Source organism: Lithobates pipiens, unplaced genomic scaffold (genome assembly GCF_037356315.1).
Source record: "Lithobates pipiens isolate NorthernLeopardFrog02 unplaced genomic scaffold, aLitPip1_a1.2 Scaffold_13, whole genome shotgun sequence".
NCBI classification, from domain to species: Eukaryota; Metazoa; Chordata; class Amphibia; order Anura; family Ranidae; genus Lithobates; species Lithobates pipiens.
In genome coordinates, this window is record NW_027507718.1 from 389,654,828 (window position 1) to 389,668,825 (window position 13,998).

At 44.8% G+C, this 13,998-nt stretch overlaps 1 protein-coding gene across 1 annotated transcript in view; it reads left to right on the forward strand.

The window, feature by feature from the left end:
- LOC143975213 (cytochrome P450 4V2-like) overlaps positions 1-13,998 on the forward strand; it is a 197,607-nt gene that overhangs the window by 90,679 nt on the left and 92,930 nt on the right. The window contains exon 5 of the mRNA XM_077477355.1: positions 8,159-8,228. Coding sequence (XP_077333481.1) covers positions 8,159-8,228 — 70 coding nt within the window. The remainder of the gene's footprint in view (positions 1-8,158; positions 8,229-13,998) is intronic.

Genomic DNA, 13,998 nt, shown 5'->3' on the forward strand with positions numbered 1-13,998 from the left:
CACATCTGATGTACTGTATCATTTCTTGCGACCTGAACAAGCCAGCAAAGTACAAATACCCCCCAAATGACCCCTTTTCTGAAAGTAGACATTCCAAGGTATTTAGTAAGAGGCATGGTGAGGTTTTTGATGTTGTCATTTTTTTCCCACAATTCTTTGCAAAATTAAGAATTTTTTTTTCACAAAATTGTCATTGTAATAGGTTATTTCTCTCACTTGGCATGTGTATACCAGATATGATGCCCCAAAATTTATTCTGCTACTCCTCCTGAGTATTACGATACCACATGTGTGGGACTTTTCCACAGCCTAGCCACTCAGAAAGGCCCAACATGCAGGGAGCACCATTGGGTATTCTAGGAGCAAAAATTACACATCTAACTTGTTGACTAACTATTACACTTTTGAAGGCCCTGGAGCACCAGGACAGTGACACTGACGTGGCACTGATGACAGATGGCACTGATGACAGATGGCACTGATACGTGGCACTGATGACAGATGCCACTAATACGTGGCACTAGTGACACTGATGACAGATGGCACTAATACATGGCACTGATACGTGGCATTGATGACACGTGACACTGACAGGTGGCACTGATTACAGATGGCACTAATATGTGGCACTGATGACACGTGACACTGATATGGCACTGATGACAGATGGCACTATGTGGCACTGATGACACGTGGCACTGATGACAGATGGCACTTATACATGGCACTGATGACAGATGGCACTGACAGGTGGCACTGGGGACAGATGGCACTGACAGGTGGCACTGGGGCAAATGGCACTGACAGCTGGCACTGGGGACAAGTGGCACTGGGGACAAGTGGCACTGGGGACAGGTGGCACTGGGGACAGATGGCACTGACAGGTGGCACTGGGGATAGATGGCACTGACAGGTGGCACACTGGGGACAGGTGGCAGTGGGGACAGGTGGGGACAGACTTCAGTGGGGACAGGTGGCAGTGACATTGTGGGACCTTTATTTATTTATTTATTTTATCAACATACGGCCGCAGCAGCCGCTTATCTCTCCCTCCTCACACGCTGTCTGTGTGAGGAGGGAAAGCCGGCGAAGAGAGATGATCTCATATGTTTACATATGAGATCATCTCTCATTGGGCACGCTGATCGTGCTGTAAACGGCCACTGTGATTAGCCGTTTACAGCGATCTGTGACTGGCTGTGTCCAGGGGACACGGGCAGCACAGAACTTCCCGATGCACGCTCGCGGGAGCGCGCAACGCGGAAGTAAACAGGAGGATGTCCATGAACGGCCTCCCAGCAATTGGCTGTGTCCAGGGGACACGGGCAGCACAGAACTTCCCGATGCACGCTCGCGGGAGCGCGCAACGCGGAAGTAAACAGGAGGATGTCCATGAACGGCCTCCCAGCAATTGGCATGCGTGCTGCAGCCGTCTTTCGGCTATAGCGCGGACACCTAGTGGTTAAACTGTACAACACGAAAGAAAAGCAAATGGAGCAGCATGCAAGTAATAATAATAATAGGGACACATGACAACTACTTACTTTTTAGAAGAACTCTCTTGATCCTTCTGTACTGATCCTGCTCCCTCAATTTCAGGTCTGAACTTTTATAGTCGGGATGATACTGGAGAGTTTAATACAAGACCACATAGATGAGTTCTTGCTGTAAAAAATATTTTAAGAAACAGACAGCATTGGTTCATGAAAGACAGAAGTTGACAAATCTGATTTCTTTTTATGAGGCGGTTGGACAAAAGCGTGGCCGTGGATATAGTATACTTACATGTTGTTTGACACAGTTCCCCACACTCGGCTAATGTGTAAGGTAAAGGCTACAAGCTTGGAAAAGTCAGTTTGTAAAATGGATAGAAAACTTGGTGAAAGACTATATTCAGAGAGTAGTGGTTAATGATGCTTACTCTGGCAGCTGGTGCTTGATAATTTGGGGGGTTGGTAAACCAACGTAAACCAACGCCACCCTCTTGGGAGTAAATGATTATGGGGAATGTGCCCCCCTGCGAGACGGACAGTCACTTTACCTGCCTGGGATGACACTCCCTTCCCTCCCCTGTCTGAGCTGGAGAGTGCCGGATGGCTGAGCCGGTATGTGTGAGCCATCCACGGTCACAGTGGCAGCTGGTGGGTCAGTTGGTTTTCTCCACCGGCTGTGCTCTCCTCTGTCCTCCTCCCTCCTCCTCCTCCTAGGCATCCAATAGGATGGTCTGGCGATTTGGCCAATCAGGTAACGGGTCTCATGACCCACTTCCTGATTGCCTGGGAAGCCATTCAGTGTGAAAATAATGAATATTAATTTGCTATTGTCACACAACTGGATGGGCTCAGAGCACAGTGCTCTGTGCCCCGAACCCGCCCTTTTTTGAACCCTATTAGAGCCTCTGCCTCTAATAATATGCTTCAACCCGACCCCCCTTCCATTGGAATCCATGCATCCATAGCCCTGTATGCAGATTAGGGGGCTGGGTGCATGGATAGGGGGGCAGCGCCCGTGCGCCCCTAATGGATGTGCAGCCACTGCACTGAATGGTCTAGGGTTGTTAGGGGTGTACCCCAAAGTTCAGTGTTGGGACCCTTACTTTTTAATATATTTATAAATGATATTGTGTCTGGGATTAAAAGTATTTTTTTATTTCAGTGTTTGCAGATGACACCAAGCTATACAGTGGAATAATGTCCTTACAGGGTGTCTCCACCTTACAAGCCAACGTTAATTAATTGGGCAACTATGTGGCATATGAGGTTTAATGTTGATAATTGTAAAGTGATGCACTTGGGGGCTAAAAACATGCATGCATTTTACAAGGAGGAGAACAGAGAAGGGGGTCAATGGTGGAGAAGGATCTCAGTGTTCTGGTAAATGATAAACTTAATAATAGAATGCAATGCCAAGCAACGGTTTCCAAAACAAGCAAAATATTTTCTTGTATTAGGAGAGGTATGGACTGCAGAGAGAGACACATCATTTTGCCCCTGTACACATCATTAGTAAGACCTCTTCTGGAATATGCAGTTCAGTTTTGGGTGCCAGTTGACAAAAAGGATATTGAGGAACTGGAAAAAGTGCAGAGAAGGGCAAGCAAACTGATAAGAGGCATGTCAGAGCTCAGCTATGAGGAAAGATTAGCTGAACTGAATTTGTTCTCTCTTCAGATGAGATTAAGGGGGATATGATCAACATGTACAAATACATAAGTGGTCCATGTAGTGAACTTGGTGTTGAGTTATTCACTTTAAAGTCATCACAGAGTACAAAGGGGGACCCTTTATGTCTGGAGGAAAATACATTTATGGGTCAATTCACTAAGAGTTAAATAACGGCTAATAAAATGCGGTAAAATGCCACATGCGGTAACAATTGTGCAAGTGTTCAATCAATTCATTAAGAATTTTATGTTAAATATCGAATGCGGTATTCGTTTGATCTAGCAATAATTACCGCATTAACTAATTTGCCGCATTGAGCTGGATGCTAGGGAATGGGTCGGGAATTCGGCCACCGAGTCCTTAACAACGGATGACTCATCAGCTGTTAGCTTAATGTAAAAAAATAAAGACAATGTACCCCCAATGTAAATCCATTGTCAATCATACTGCCCATGAACTACCGACCCAAAAACAAAACAAAAATTTTTTTTTTCATTTTTTAATAAAGGAATTGTCAAAAACTGTCTCTGCGTTTTCATGACTTTTTGACACTTTTTTGGTGAACCATACTCATTCACATGTTGGGAGCGGGATCTGGGGGCCCCCTTCTTCAAGGGGGCTCCCAAATTCTGATAAGCCTACCCCTACCCGCAGACCCCCACAACCACCGGCCACACTTGTGGGGATGAGGCCCTTGTCCCCCATCAACACGGGGAAAGGGTGTTTTGGGGTGGGACCCCCCATGTTGAGGTATGGCTCACTCACTCCCCCCCCCCCCTTTCCTGACCTGCCGGGCTGCATGCTTGAATATGAGCTTGGTATAGACTGGGGGGACCCCACGCCATTTTTTTCCATTTTTAATTGTCGGCATTTAGCTGTCGGCAAAGAACCCGCTGACAGCTGATGAGTCATACGTTGTTAAGAATGCGGCGACCAGCTTCCCGGTTGACTCCTTAGCAACCAGCTAAGTCCCCTTGACCCCCACGCTGTTTTTTGGGAAAATACTGCATGTAATACTGCCAGCAAAACCATGGTGGTAAATATTGCATGTTTTTTTACTCTCTGGTCTGTTTGTGGATTGGACTGTTGGAGAGTTTTTAAAGTGATGTTTACAGTTTTATTTGCAGTAAATACTGCATAATCAGTTTTTTTTATTATTTTTGAATTGGACCTAATTTACCGCATGCAATAATTTATGCAAATGAGTCACGTGACTGCATTATTGCATGCGGTAAACTTTAGTAACTTGACCCCTTAACCACTTCAGCCCTGGAAGGATTTGCTCCCCTTCCTGACCAGGCCATTTTTTGCGATACGGCACTGCATCGCTTTAACTGACTATTGCATGGTCATGCGAAGTTGTACCCAAACAAAATTGAAGTCCTTTTTTCCCCACAAACAGAGCTTTATTTTGGTGGTATTTGATCACCTCTGCGGTTTTTATTTTTTGCGCTATAAATAAATAAATAAAGAGCAGCAATTTTGAAAAAAACACAATATTTTGTACTTTTTGCTAAAATAAATATCCCAAAAATAAAAAAATCTTCATCAGTTTAGGCTGATATGTTTTCTTCTAAATATTTTTGGTAAAAAAAATCGCAATAAGTATATATTGATTGGTTTGCGCAAATTAATGATCTGTATAATAATAGATATATGGCATTTTTTTAACATTTTTTTTTATTACTAGTAACGGCGCTGATCATTGATTTTTATCACACCTGCAACATTGTGGCAGACAGATCGGACACTTTTGACACTTTTTTGGGGCCAGTGACATTTATACAGTGATCAGAGCTAAAAATAGTCACTGATTACTGTATAAATGTCATTGGCAGGGGAGGGGGTTAAAAGTAGGGGGTGATCAAGGGGTTAAATGTGTTCCCTAGGTGTGTTCTAACTGTGGGGGGATGGGACTGACATGGGGAGGAGACTGATCAGTGTTCCTACTTAGTAGGAGAACATGATCGGTCTCCTCTCCCCTGAGAGAACCAGGATTTGTGCGTTTACACACACAGATCCCGATTCTCACTCTATCACGAGCGATCATGGGTGCCTGGCAGTCATAGTGCACGGGCATCAGCTCCAGGGACACACTGTGGGACATGCCTGCTAAAGCGTCTTAAAGAGCCAAAGTACAGCTACGACGGCTCGCGCAGAAGAGTCGACCTGTCACAGTATAACTGCGGCGGCTGGTTGGGAAGGGGTTAATCTCTAAATACGGAAAGGCTTGTTCACAGTAAGAGCTATGAAATGAGACTCCCTCAAGATCCGGTTCTGGCCAGCTCAGTAGGTTGTTTTAAGAAAGACCTGGATTTTTTCCTAGACACACATAATATAACTGGATACTAATATATTTGTAGGTAAAGTTAATCCAAGGAATATCCGATTCCCTTTTGGGGGATCAGGAAGGAATTTTTGTTCCTCTGCTGGAGCAAATTGGATCATGCTTTATTGTTTTATTTTTTGCCTTCCTCTGGATCAACAGTGGGTATAGCAGGGCTGGACTGGGACAAAAATTTGGCCCTGGACTTCATCCAGACCGGCCCACTTTAATTTTGCAAACACACACAAAAACAGTATATAAAACTATACGCAATTGCGCAAAAAAATGTATTATTAATCAATAACTGTGACCAGTGACAATAAATTATTAATCAATTACCGTGACCAGTGACATTAAATTATTAATCAATTACCGTGGACAGTGATATTAAATTATTAATCAATTACAGTGAACAGTGATATTAAATTATTAATCATTTACTGTGGACAGTGACAATAAATTATCAATTATCGTGACCAGTGACAATAAATTATTAATCAATTACCGTGGACAGTGACAATAAATTATTAATCAATTACCATGACCAGTGACATTAAATTATTAATCAATTACCGTGACCAGTGACAATAAATTATTAATCAATTACCGTGACCAGTGACATTAAATTATTAATCAATTACTGTGGACAGTGACAATAAATTATTAATCAATTACCGTGACCAGTGACATTAAATTATTAATCAATTACCGTGGACAGTGATATTAAATTATTAATCAATTACAGTGAACAGTGATATTAAATTATTAATCATTTACTGTGGACAGTGACAATAAATTATCAATTATCGTGACCAGTGACAATAAATAATTAATCAATTACCGTGGACAGTGACAATAAATTATGAATCAATTACCATGACCAGTGACATTAAATTATTAATCAATTACCGTGACCAGTGACAATAAATTATTAATCAATTACCGTGACCAGTGACATTAAATTATTAATCAATTACTGTGGACAGTGACAATAAATTATTAATCAATTACCGTGGACAGTGATATTAAATTATCAATTACCGTGAACAAGGATATTAAATTATTAATCAATTACCGTGGACAGTGACAATAAATTATTAATCAATTATTGGGACCAGTGACAATAAATTATCAATTATCATGACCAGTGACAATAAATTATTAATCAATTACCATGGACAGTGACAATAAATTATTAATCAATTACCGTGACCAGTGACAATAAATTATTAATCAATTACCGTGGACAGTGATATTAAATTATTAATCAATTACCGTGGACAGTGATATTAAATTATTAATCAATTACCGTGGAAAGTGGCAGTACATTTACCCCTACCCCCTCCCCCCGCCATGCTGCACTTTAAAGATATCATAGACATGCAGCCTGCAGTTGATTATCTTATTTAGTGCTTACTTGATGACACTGGTGAGGTGATGGATTTCTTTGTCCCTGGACACTGACCCTCTCTGTGCTGCTGTCTGGAGTGGAGTTCTGGAGCTGTCTGGAGCAATGTTCTCGTTCCTCCTCGGCGGCGCTTTCTCTTCACTTCCAGGCCAAGCAGCTAAGCGCGGGCTCCTCCCATATCCCCGGGCCGCCTCCGCCCTCCGGCCGTGTGTGACGTCACGGCACTGGGACAAGGAGGCTGCCAGTAAGGTTAGGGGGAGTGAGTGGCAGTGTCATCAGGGGGTGGTACTTGCGTGCCGGCCCAGGTGCTGTAGCGGAGCCGCAGCCCCGGCCGCCGCCGGCGTTAAAAATAAAAAACACAATATAACTCAAACTGAAAACCGGCCCAGCGGCCCACTGAGCCAATCGGCCCACCGGGAATCTCCCGGTAGTCCCGATGGCCAGTACAGGCCTGGGGTATAGTATTGTGTATGTACAATTGTAAAATATTTTTTGTCTTTTTTTCACCCTTCTATTGGTTGAAGTGGGTAGACTTGTGTCTTTTTTCAACAAGATTAACTATGTACAGTAACTATGTACTGTACATAGGTATATTACACCTATATCACTGCCATCAGTGGTGGTGATATAGGTGTAAGTAAATCCAAGTTGAGGAGATGAGATGTATGAAAATGATCAATATTTGCAGGAGGAATTACACAATTGGGCATTCAACTTTGAAAAGAGATGCAAATATGAGCAGCGAAATATAATTTAGACGTTTGTACTTGGAGGTGGCAGTGAGAGGTGGTGGTGATGGTGGTGAGAGATATTGAATGGTGATGTATTTTCATTCACAGAAACACAAGACGACCAGTAATCAGTAATAGGCATTATAATCTAATTATTTAAATAATTGGGTTATTAAGCAAATTGCTAGTACACATACAGTGGGTGCAATTTTCATGTGCATGATACGCATACAATTGAAAAATGTCAAAGGTTCACTGTTTAATATTCCCTAATAATGTCCTAGGAATAAGGGGAGATGTTACAATGTATGATAGAAAAGATTTTTCGTGCAATTTTGTTAAGAGCTGTATAATTTTAAAAATGTACATTTTAGTAATGATCATATAGTAGATTGCTATAATGGAAAATTATGTTCAATTGTCTTTATTATAGGATCTTGCGTGAGCACTGTGTGGACAGTCACATTACTCACAATAAGAGACCAATTTTGAATGCTGGTTTATGTTTCCTGTTCTATTTGTCCCACAGAAACTGCTATGGGGAAGAAAATTCATGCACAAAGTAACAGCAGCTCTGAATACATTCAAGCAATTTACAAGTAAGTTTTATAATTACTGATGTTATTATATACTCCTCTATGAAGCCCAGTGGGTCTTTCTTTATATTATATATCTAAACCAGCAAGTTTTAATCCTACAATGTGGTATTTATAAAATCTGAGTCATGAAAACTTTCATTTACCCACTGATTCTATATACTTGCCACACTTTATTCACATTTTATTTATTTTCCTTTATTTTTTTTACCCTTTATCTGTTGCAGCCACATGTTTATTTAGCTTTGGATGATCATTTTCCCAAAAGAGTGTCACTTGGAAAAGTCTTATTGCATTGTACTTGAAAATTCACTTGGCGGGTCTATCCAATTTGTCGATTTAATTTAGATAGTGTCCCAACAAATATATTTTAGGAGATATTGGGATTTTTACTAACAAAATGCCATACATTAGATCTTGAACAGAAATCCAGTAAGGCTGTGTGGTGCCACAAGTCCACTAACAATAGTGAAGTAATACGTGGGGACATTTTATACAATTTTAGAAAGTTATAGGCCTCATTCACATGGAAAGTGCAAATTGCATCATGAATTCAGTGAAGGTACAGGTGAATGCAGACAGCTATGGCTGCTCCGAAAACATATGTTTTTGGAGTGTGCTATTGCTATTGCCCATGATCAGCTGACAGGGCAGGGCAGAGTTAGTTGGAGCAGACTGAGAGTGACCAGCGGTCATGTGATTATTTAGCTTTTGGTCTTATGCCCTGTACACACTGTCGGAAATTCAGACGGAAAAGGTCCAATCAGATTATATTGTCGGAAAATCCGATCGTGTATGGGCACTATTGGACTTTTTCGTCTGAAATTTCAACGGAAAAAATTTGAGAGCAGGATCTCAAATTTTTCGACAAAAAAATCAGATCGGACTTTTTCAGATCGTTTGTAAAGAATTCCGATCGGACAAAGTGCTACGCATGCGCAGATCAAATTACGAGACCAAAGCTATTTGCTACTAGCCTGAACGTAGTCCCGTTGTAACAAACGAACATCATCAAGAAAAAATCAGATGGAATTTGTTGTCAGAATGTCCGACCGTGTGTACAAGGCATCAGAGTCACTGTGGGGCAGCTGCAGTATCACACAGATGCTGCCAATTGAAGGTAATACGTATGTTTGTTTTTTATAATGCCATACTTCTTTTTTTCCCAGATCTTTTTTTATTGATTTGTGTAAGGCCGCGTACACACGGGCGGACTGTTCGCCCAACCTTGTTCGGCAAACAGTTTCATCAAACAGTCCGCTCAAAATTTGCATGAGCGGACTTGCCCACACACGAGCGGACTGTTTGACGAACAAGGTTGGGCAAACAGTTCGCTCAACTTTTGAAATGAACGGACTCGCCCACGTAAGGCGGAGGCAAATCCGCCCATTTCGAGCGCGTGTACAGGTAGGCGGGGCCCGCGAAGGAGACGTCGCGGGCTCCGCCGCCTGGAATGGGCTTAAAGGGGAACCCCAACGCCGAAAAAAATCGGCGTGGGGGTTCCCCCCAAGTCCACACCAGACCCTTGTCCGAGCACGCTACCCGGCCGGCCAGGAAAGGGGGGCGAGCGAGCGCGCCCCCCCTCCTGAGCCGTACCAGGCCGCGTGCCCTCAACATGGGGGGTGCCTTGGGGAAGGGGGGGCCGCGCGGCCCCCCCACCCCAAAGCACCTTGTCCCCATGTTGATGAGGACAAGGGCCTCTTCCCGACAACCCTGGCCGTTGGTTGTCGGGGTCTGCGGGCGGGGGGCTTATCGGAATCCGGGAGCCCCCTTAAATAAGGGGGCCCCCGGATACCGGCCCCCCACCCTATGTGAATGAGTATGGGGTACAATGTACCCCTACCCATTCACCTGTGAACTAAAGTACAATAAAAAACACAACACAGAGAAAAAATATTTTATTGCACAGCTCCGGGGGTCTTCTCGCCGGACTCCTCCGCTATGTGTGTGTAGCTCTTTTGCTAGCGGAGGAGTCCGGCTTTCTTCCTCCCCGCCGCCGGCCTCTTCTCCCGACTTCGGGGGTCTTGTCCCCCTCTTCGGTTCTTCTGCCGGGCCACCGCGCCTGGTCCAGTGGCCCGGTCTTCTGTCGCCGTCTTCCGTTCTTCTGTCGCCGCCTTCGGTTCTTCTGCCGGGCCACCGCGCCTTCTTGTAGCTCTTTTACAGGCGGTGGCCCGGTCTTCTGTCGCCGCCGCCGCCTTCCGTTCTTGTTCTTCTTCTTGTTCTTCTTCTTCTTCTCCTGGAGATGTTGACTCGACGAGCTCTCCGGCCGGAATGCCAGAGCCGCGCTGTGTGGTCACTTATATAGTGACAATGGGGCGGTGTCACATGGTATATGTCACATGGGTTGGTCACATGGTGACCCCGCCCCCTTACGATGTCATAGTCCCCATGTGACATCAACCCATGTGACCAACCCATGTGACATATACCATGTGACACCGCCCCATTGTCACTATATAAGTGGCAGCGGAGCGTGTCCCTGGCATTCCGGCCGGAGAGCTCGTCGAGTCAACATCTCCAGGAGAAGAAGAAGAACAAGAACGGAAGGCGGCGGCGGCGACAGAAGACCGGGCCACCGCCTGTAAAAGAGCTACAAGAAGGCGCGGTGGCCCGGCAGAAGAACCGAAGGCGGCGACAGAAGAACGGAAGACGGCGACAGAAGACCGGGCCACCGGACCAGGCGCGGTGGCCCGGCAGAAGAACCGAAGAGGGGGACAAGACCCCCGAAGTCGGGAGAAGAGGCCGGCGGCGGGGAGGAAGAAAGCCGGACTCCTCCGCTAGCAAAAGAGCTACACACACATAGCGGAGGAGTCCGGCGAGAAGACCCCCGAAGACCCCCGGAGCTGTGCAATAAAATATTTTTTCTCTGTGTTGTGTTTTTTATTGTACTTTAGTTCACAGGTGAATGGGTAGGGGTACATTGTACCCCATACTCATTCACATAGGGTGGGGGGCCGGTATCCGGGGGCCCCCTTCTTAAAGGGGGCTCCCGGATTCCGATAAGCCCCCCGCCCGCAGACCCCGACAACCAACGGCCAGGGTTGTCGGGAAGAGGCCCTTGTCCTCATCAACATGGGGACAAGGTGCTTTGGGGTGGGGGGGCCGCGCGGCCCCCCCTTCCCCAAGGCACCCCCCCATGTTGAGGGCACGCGGCCTGGTACGGCTCAGGAGGGGGGGCGCGCTCGCTCGCCCCCCTTTCCTGGCCGGCCGGGTAGCGTGCTCGGACAAGGGTCTGGTGTGGACTTGGGGGGAACCCCCACGCCGATTTTTTTCGGCGTTGGGGTTCCCCTTTAAGCCCATTCCAGGCGGCGGAGCCCGCGACGTCTCCCTCGCGGGCCCCGCCTACCTGTACACGCGCTCGAAATGGGCGGACTTTCCGAGCGGGAACAGTTTGCTCATTTCGAAAGTACAGCGGACAAGCCCACACACGGGCGGACTGTTCGCTCAAACACAGTTTCAGCGGACAGTTTTTCGGAATTTCCGAAAGACTTTGTCCGTCCAACTGTCCGCTGAAACTGTCCGCTGAAAGCCCACACACGAGCGGACTGTCCGCCCAAACACTGTTCAGCGGACAAGGTTGGGCGAACAGTCCGCCCGTGTGTACACGGCCTAAGTGTAATACCTATACAAAAAATACAAAAAACAGAGGACTCCCTGTCCACGCAAGTAGAAAATACACAAAGTATACAATTAACCGAAACCACTGTGTCGTTAGACAATAGTGTTATGTGCTTGGCTTGAGCACCATTATAACTATGCAGGGAAACTAGATAATAGAAAATTACAATACCAGTAATAGAAATATACTGAGGTTGAGCAAAGAGAAAAAAAGTAAATTCAGGTATCCAATGGTGTAGCCATAGAGGATTTATCTAGCCAGCAGAACCATACCTTTTGAAATTTCTTCGAACAACCCCTATTGTTGTATGTAGCTTGGTACAGAGGCAGATTGGTATTCACCAGTTGCAACCAAAATTGAAGGGTAGGAGGAGATGGCTTTTTGCAGCACATGGTAACTGCCTTGGCGTAGAATAACAGAAGACATAGAAGGATCTGGAGCGCTTTGGTATTAGCCATTTCTTTCACCAAGCTCAACAAACAGAAGTATGGTACAGAAGTATGAGATCTAGAGCTAACAACCATAAGACAGTTTTCAGTAGGTGACAATGGCAAGGCATACCCAGAATATATAAAACAACGCCATACTTCATTCATTTGTTTTAACCTCTTGACACTGAGTGTACGCAAATATGTCACCCTGCCTTTTAACCATGGGACCGCACATTTGGGCATCTCTTTTTGTATCTCACGAGAGCCCTGGACCCTGTTTTAACAATCAGGAGTCAGAACTTCCATTTCCGGGCCACCTGATCGATGTAATAGCCTCTGATTGATACAGTGATCAGTCACTGTGAAACCAGCACCTGTTTTCTCTCTCTGTGAATGGGAGCGAAAGATACATCATATCCTTGCAGAGAGAGAAAAAATGTGTGTGTAAGAAAATAAAATAATACATTATTAATAATAATAATAATAATAATAATAATAATAATAAAAACCCAGATCAAGGTTTGATCTTGGTCAGTGCCAGGGTTAGTGCTTGAGTCAAAGGTCAGGGTCAGTATTTTTTTGAACAGGATTTTTTTTTTTTTTAAGTTAGTATCAGTGTCAGCTAGTGTCAGTGTCAATGTGTTTTAGGTAGGATACCTGGGCTGTACTGTGGCTACAAATAACATATACAGTATCTCACAAAAGTAAGTACACCCCTCAATGTTTTTGTAAATATTTTATTATATCTTTTCATGTGACAACACTATAATGTAAAGTAGTGAGTGTACAACTTATATAACAGTGTACATTTTCTGTCCCTCAAAATAACTCAACACAGCCATTAATGTCTAAACCGCTGCCAACAAAAGTGAGTACACTCCTAAGTAAAAAAAAAAAAAAAATCCAAATTGAGCCCAATTAGGCATTTTCCCTCCCCAGTGTCATGTGTGTTACAAGGTCTCAGGTGTGAATGGGTAGCAGGTGTGTTAAATTTGGTGTTATCACTCTCACTCTCTCATACTGGTCAATGGAAGTTCAATATGGCAACTCATGGCAAAGAACTATCTGAAAAAAAGAATTGTTGCTGTACATAAAGATGGCCTAGGCTATAAGAAGATTGCCAAGACCCTGAAACTGAGCTGCAGCACAGTGACCAAGACCATACAGCAGTTTAACAGGACAGGTTCCACTCAGAACAGGCCTCGCCATGGTTGACCAAAGAAGTTGAGTGCATGTGCTCAGCGTCATATCCAGAGGATGTCTGTGGGAAATAGGTATATGAGTGCTGCCAAGTGAGTGCTGCCAAGTGTCAAGCGTGTGTGGCGGCAACCAGGTGATGAGCACAAAGACAAGTGTGTCTTGCCTACAGTCAAGCATGGTGGTGGGATTGTCATGGTCTGGGGCTGCATAATTGCTGCCAGCACTGGGGAGTTACAGTTCATTGAGGGAACCATGAATGCCAACATGTGCTGTGTCACGTGCAGACGAAGTTACGTGATTCATTTTGCAAAGCGTGTTGACATCACCAGCGTCACGTGACACCTCACTTCCACTGGATTCCGGAAGCGTGACCACGTTGTGCACGAAAAAGCGGAGCAATCCGACAGCTGCTGCCTGAGCACTCAGTCGTTTTCTTTCAAGGAGGAATAGCAGAAGCACCTGATACGTGACACATCTGCCATACAATAAACATCTATAATGGGAGATACCTAATATCATTTTG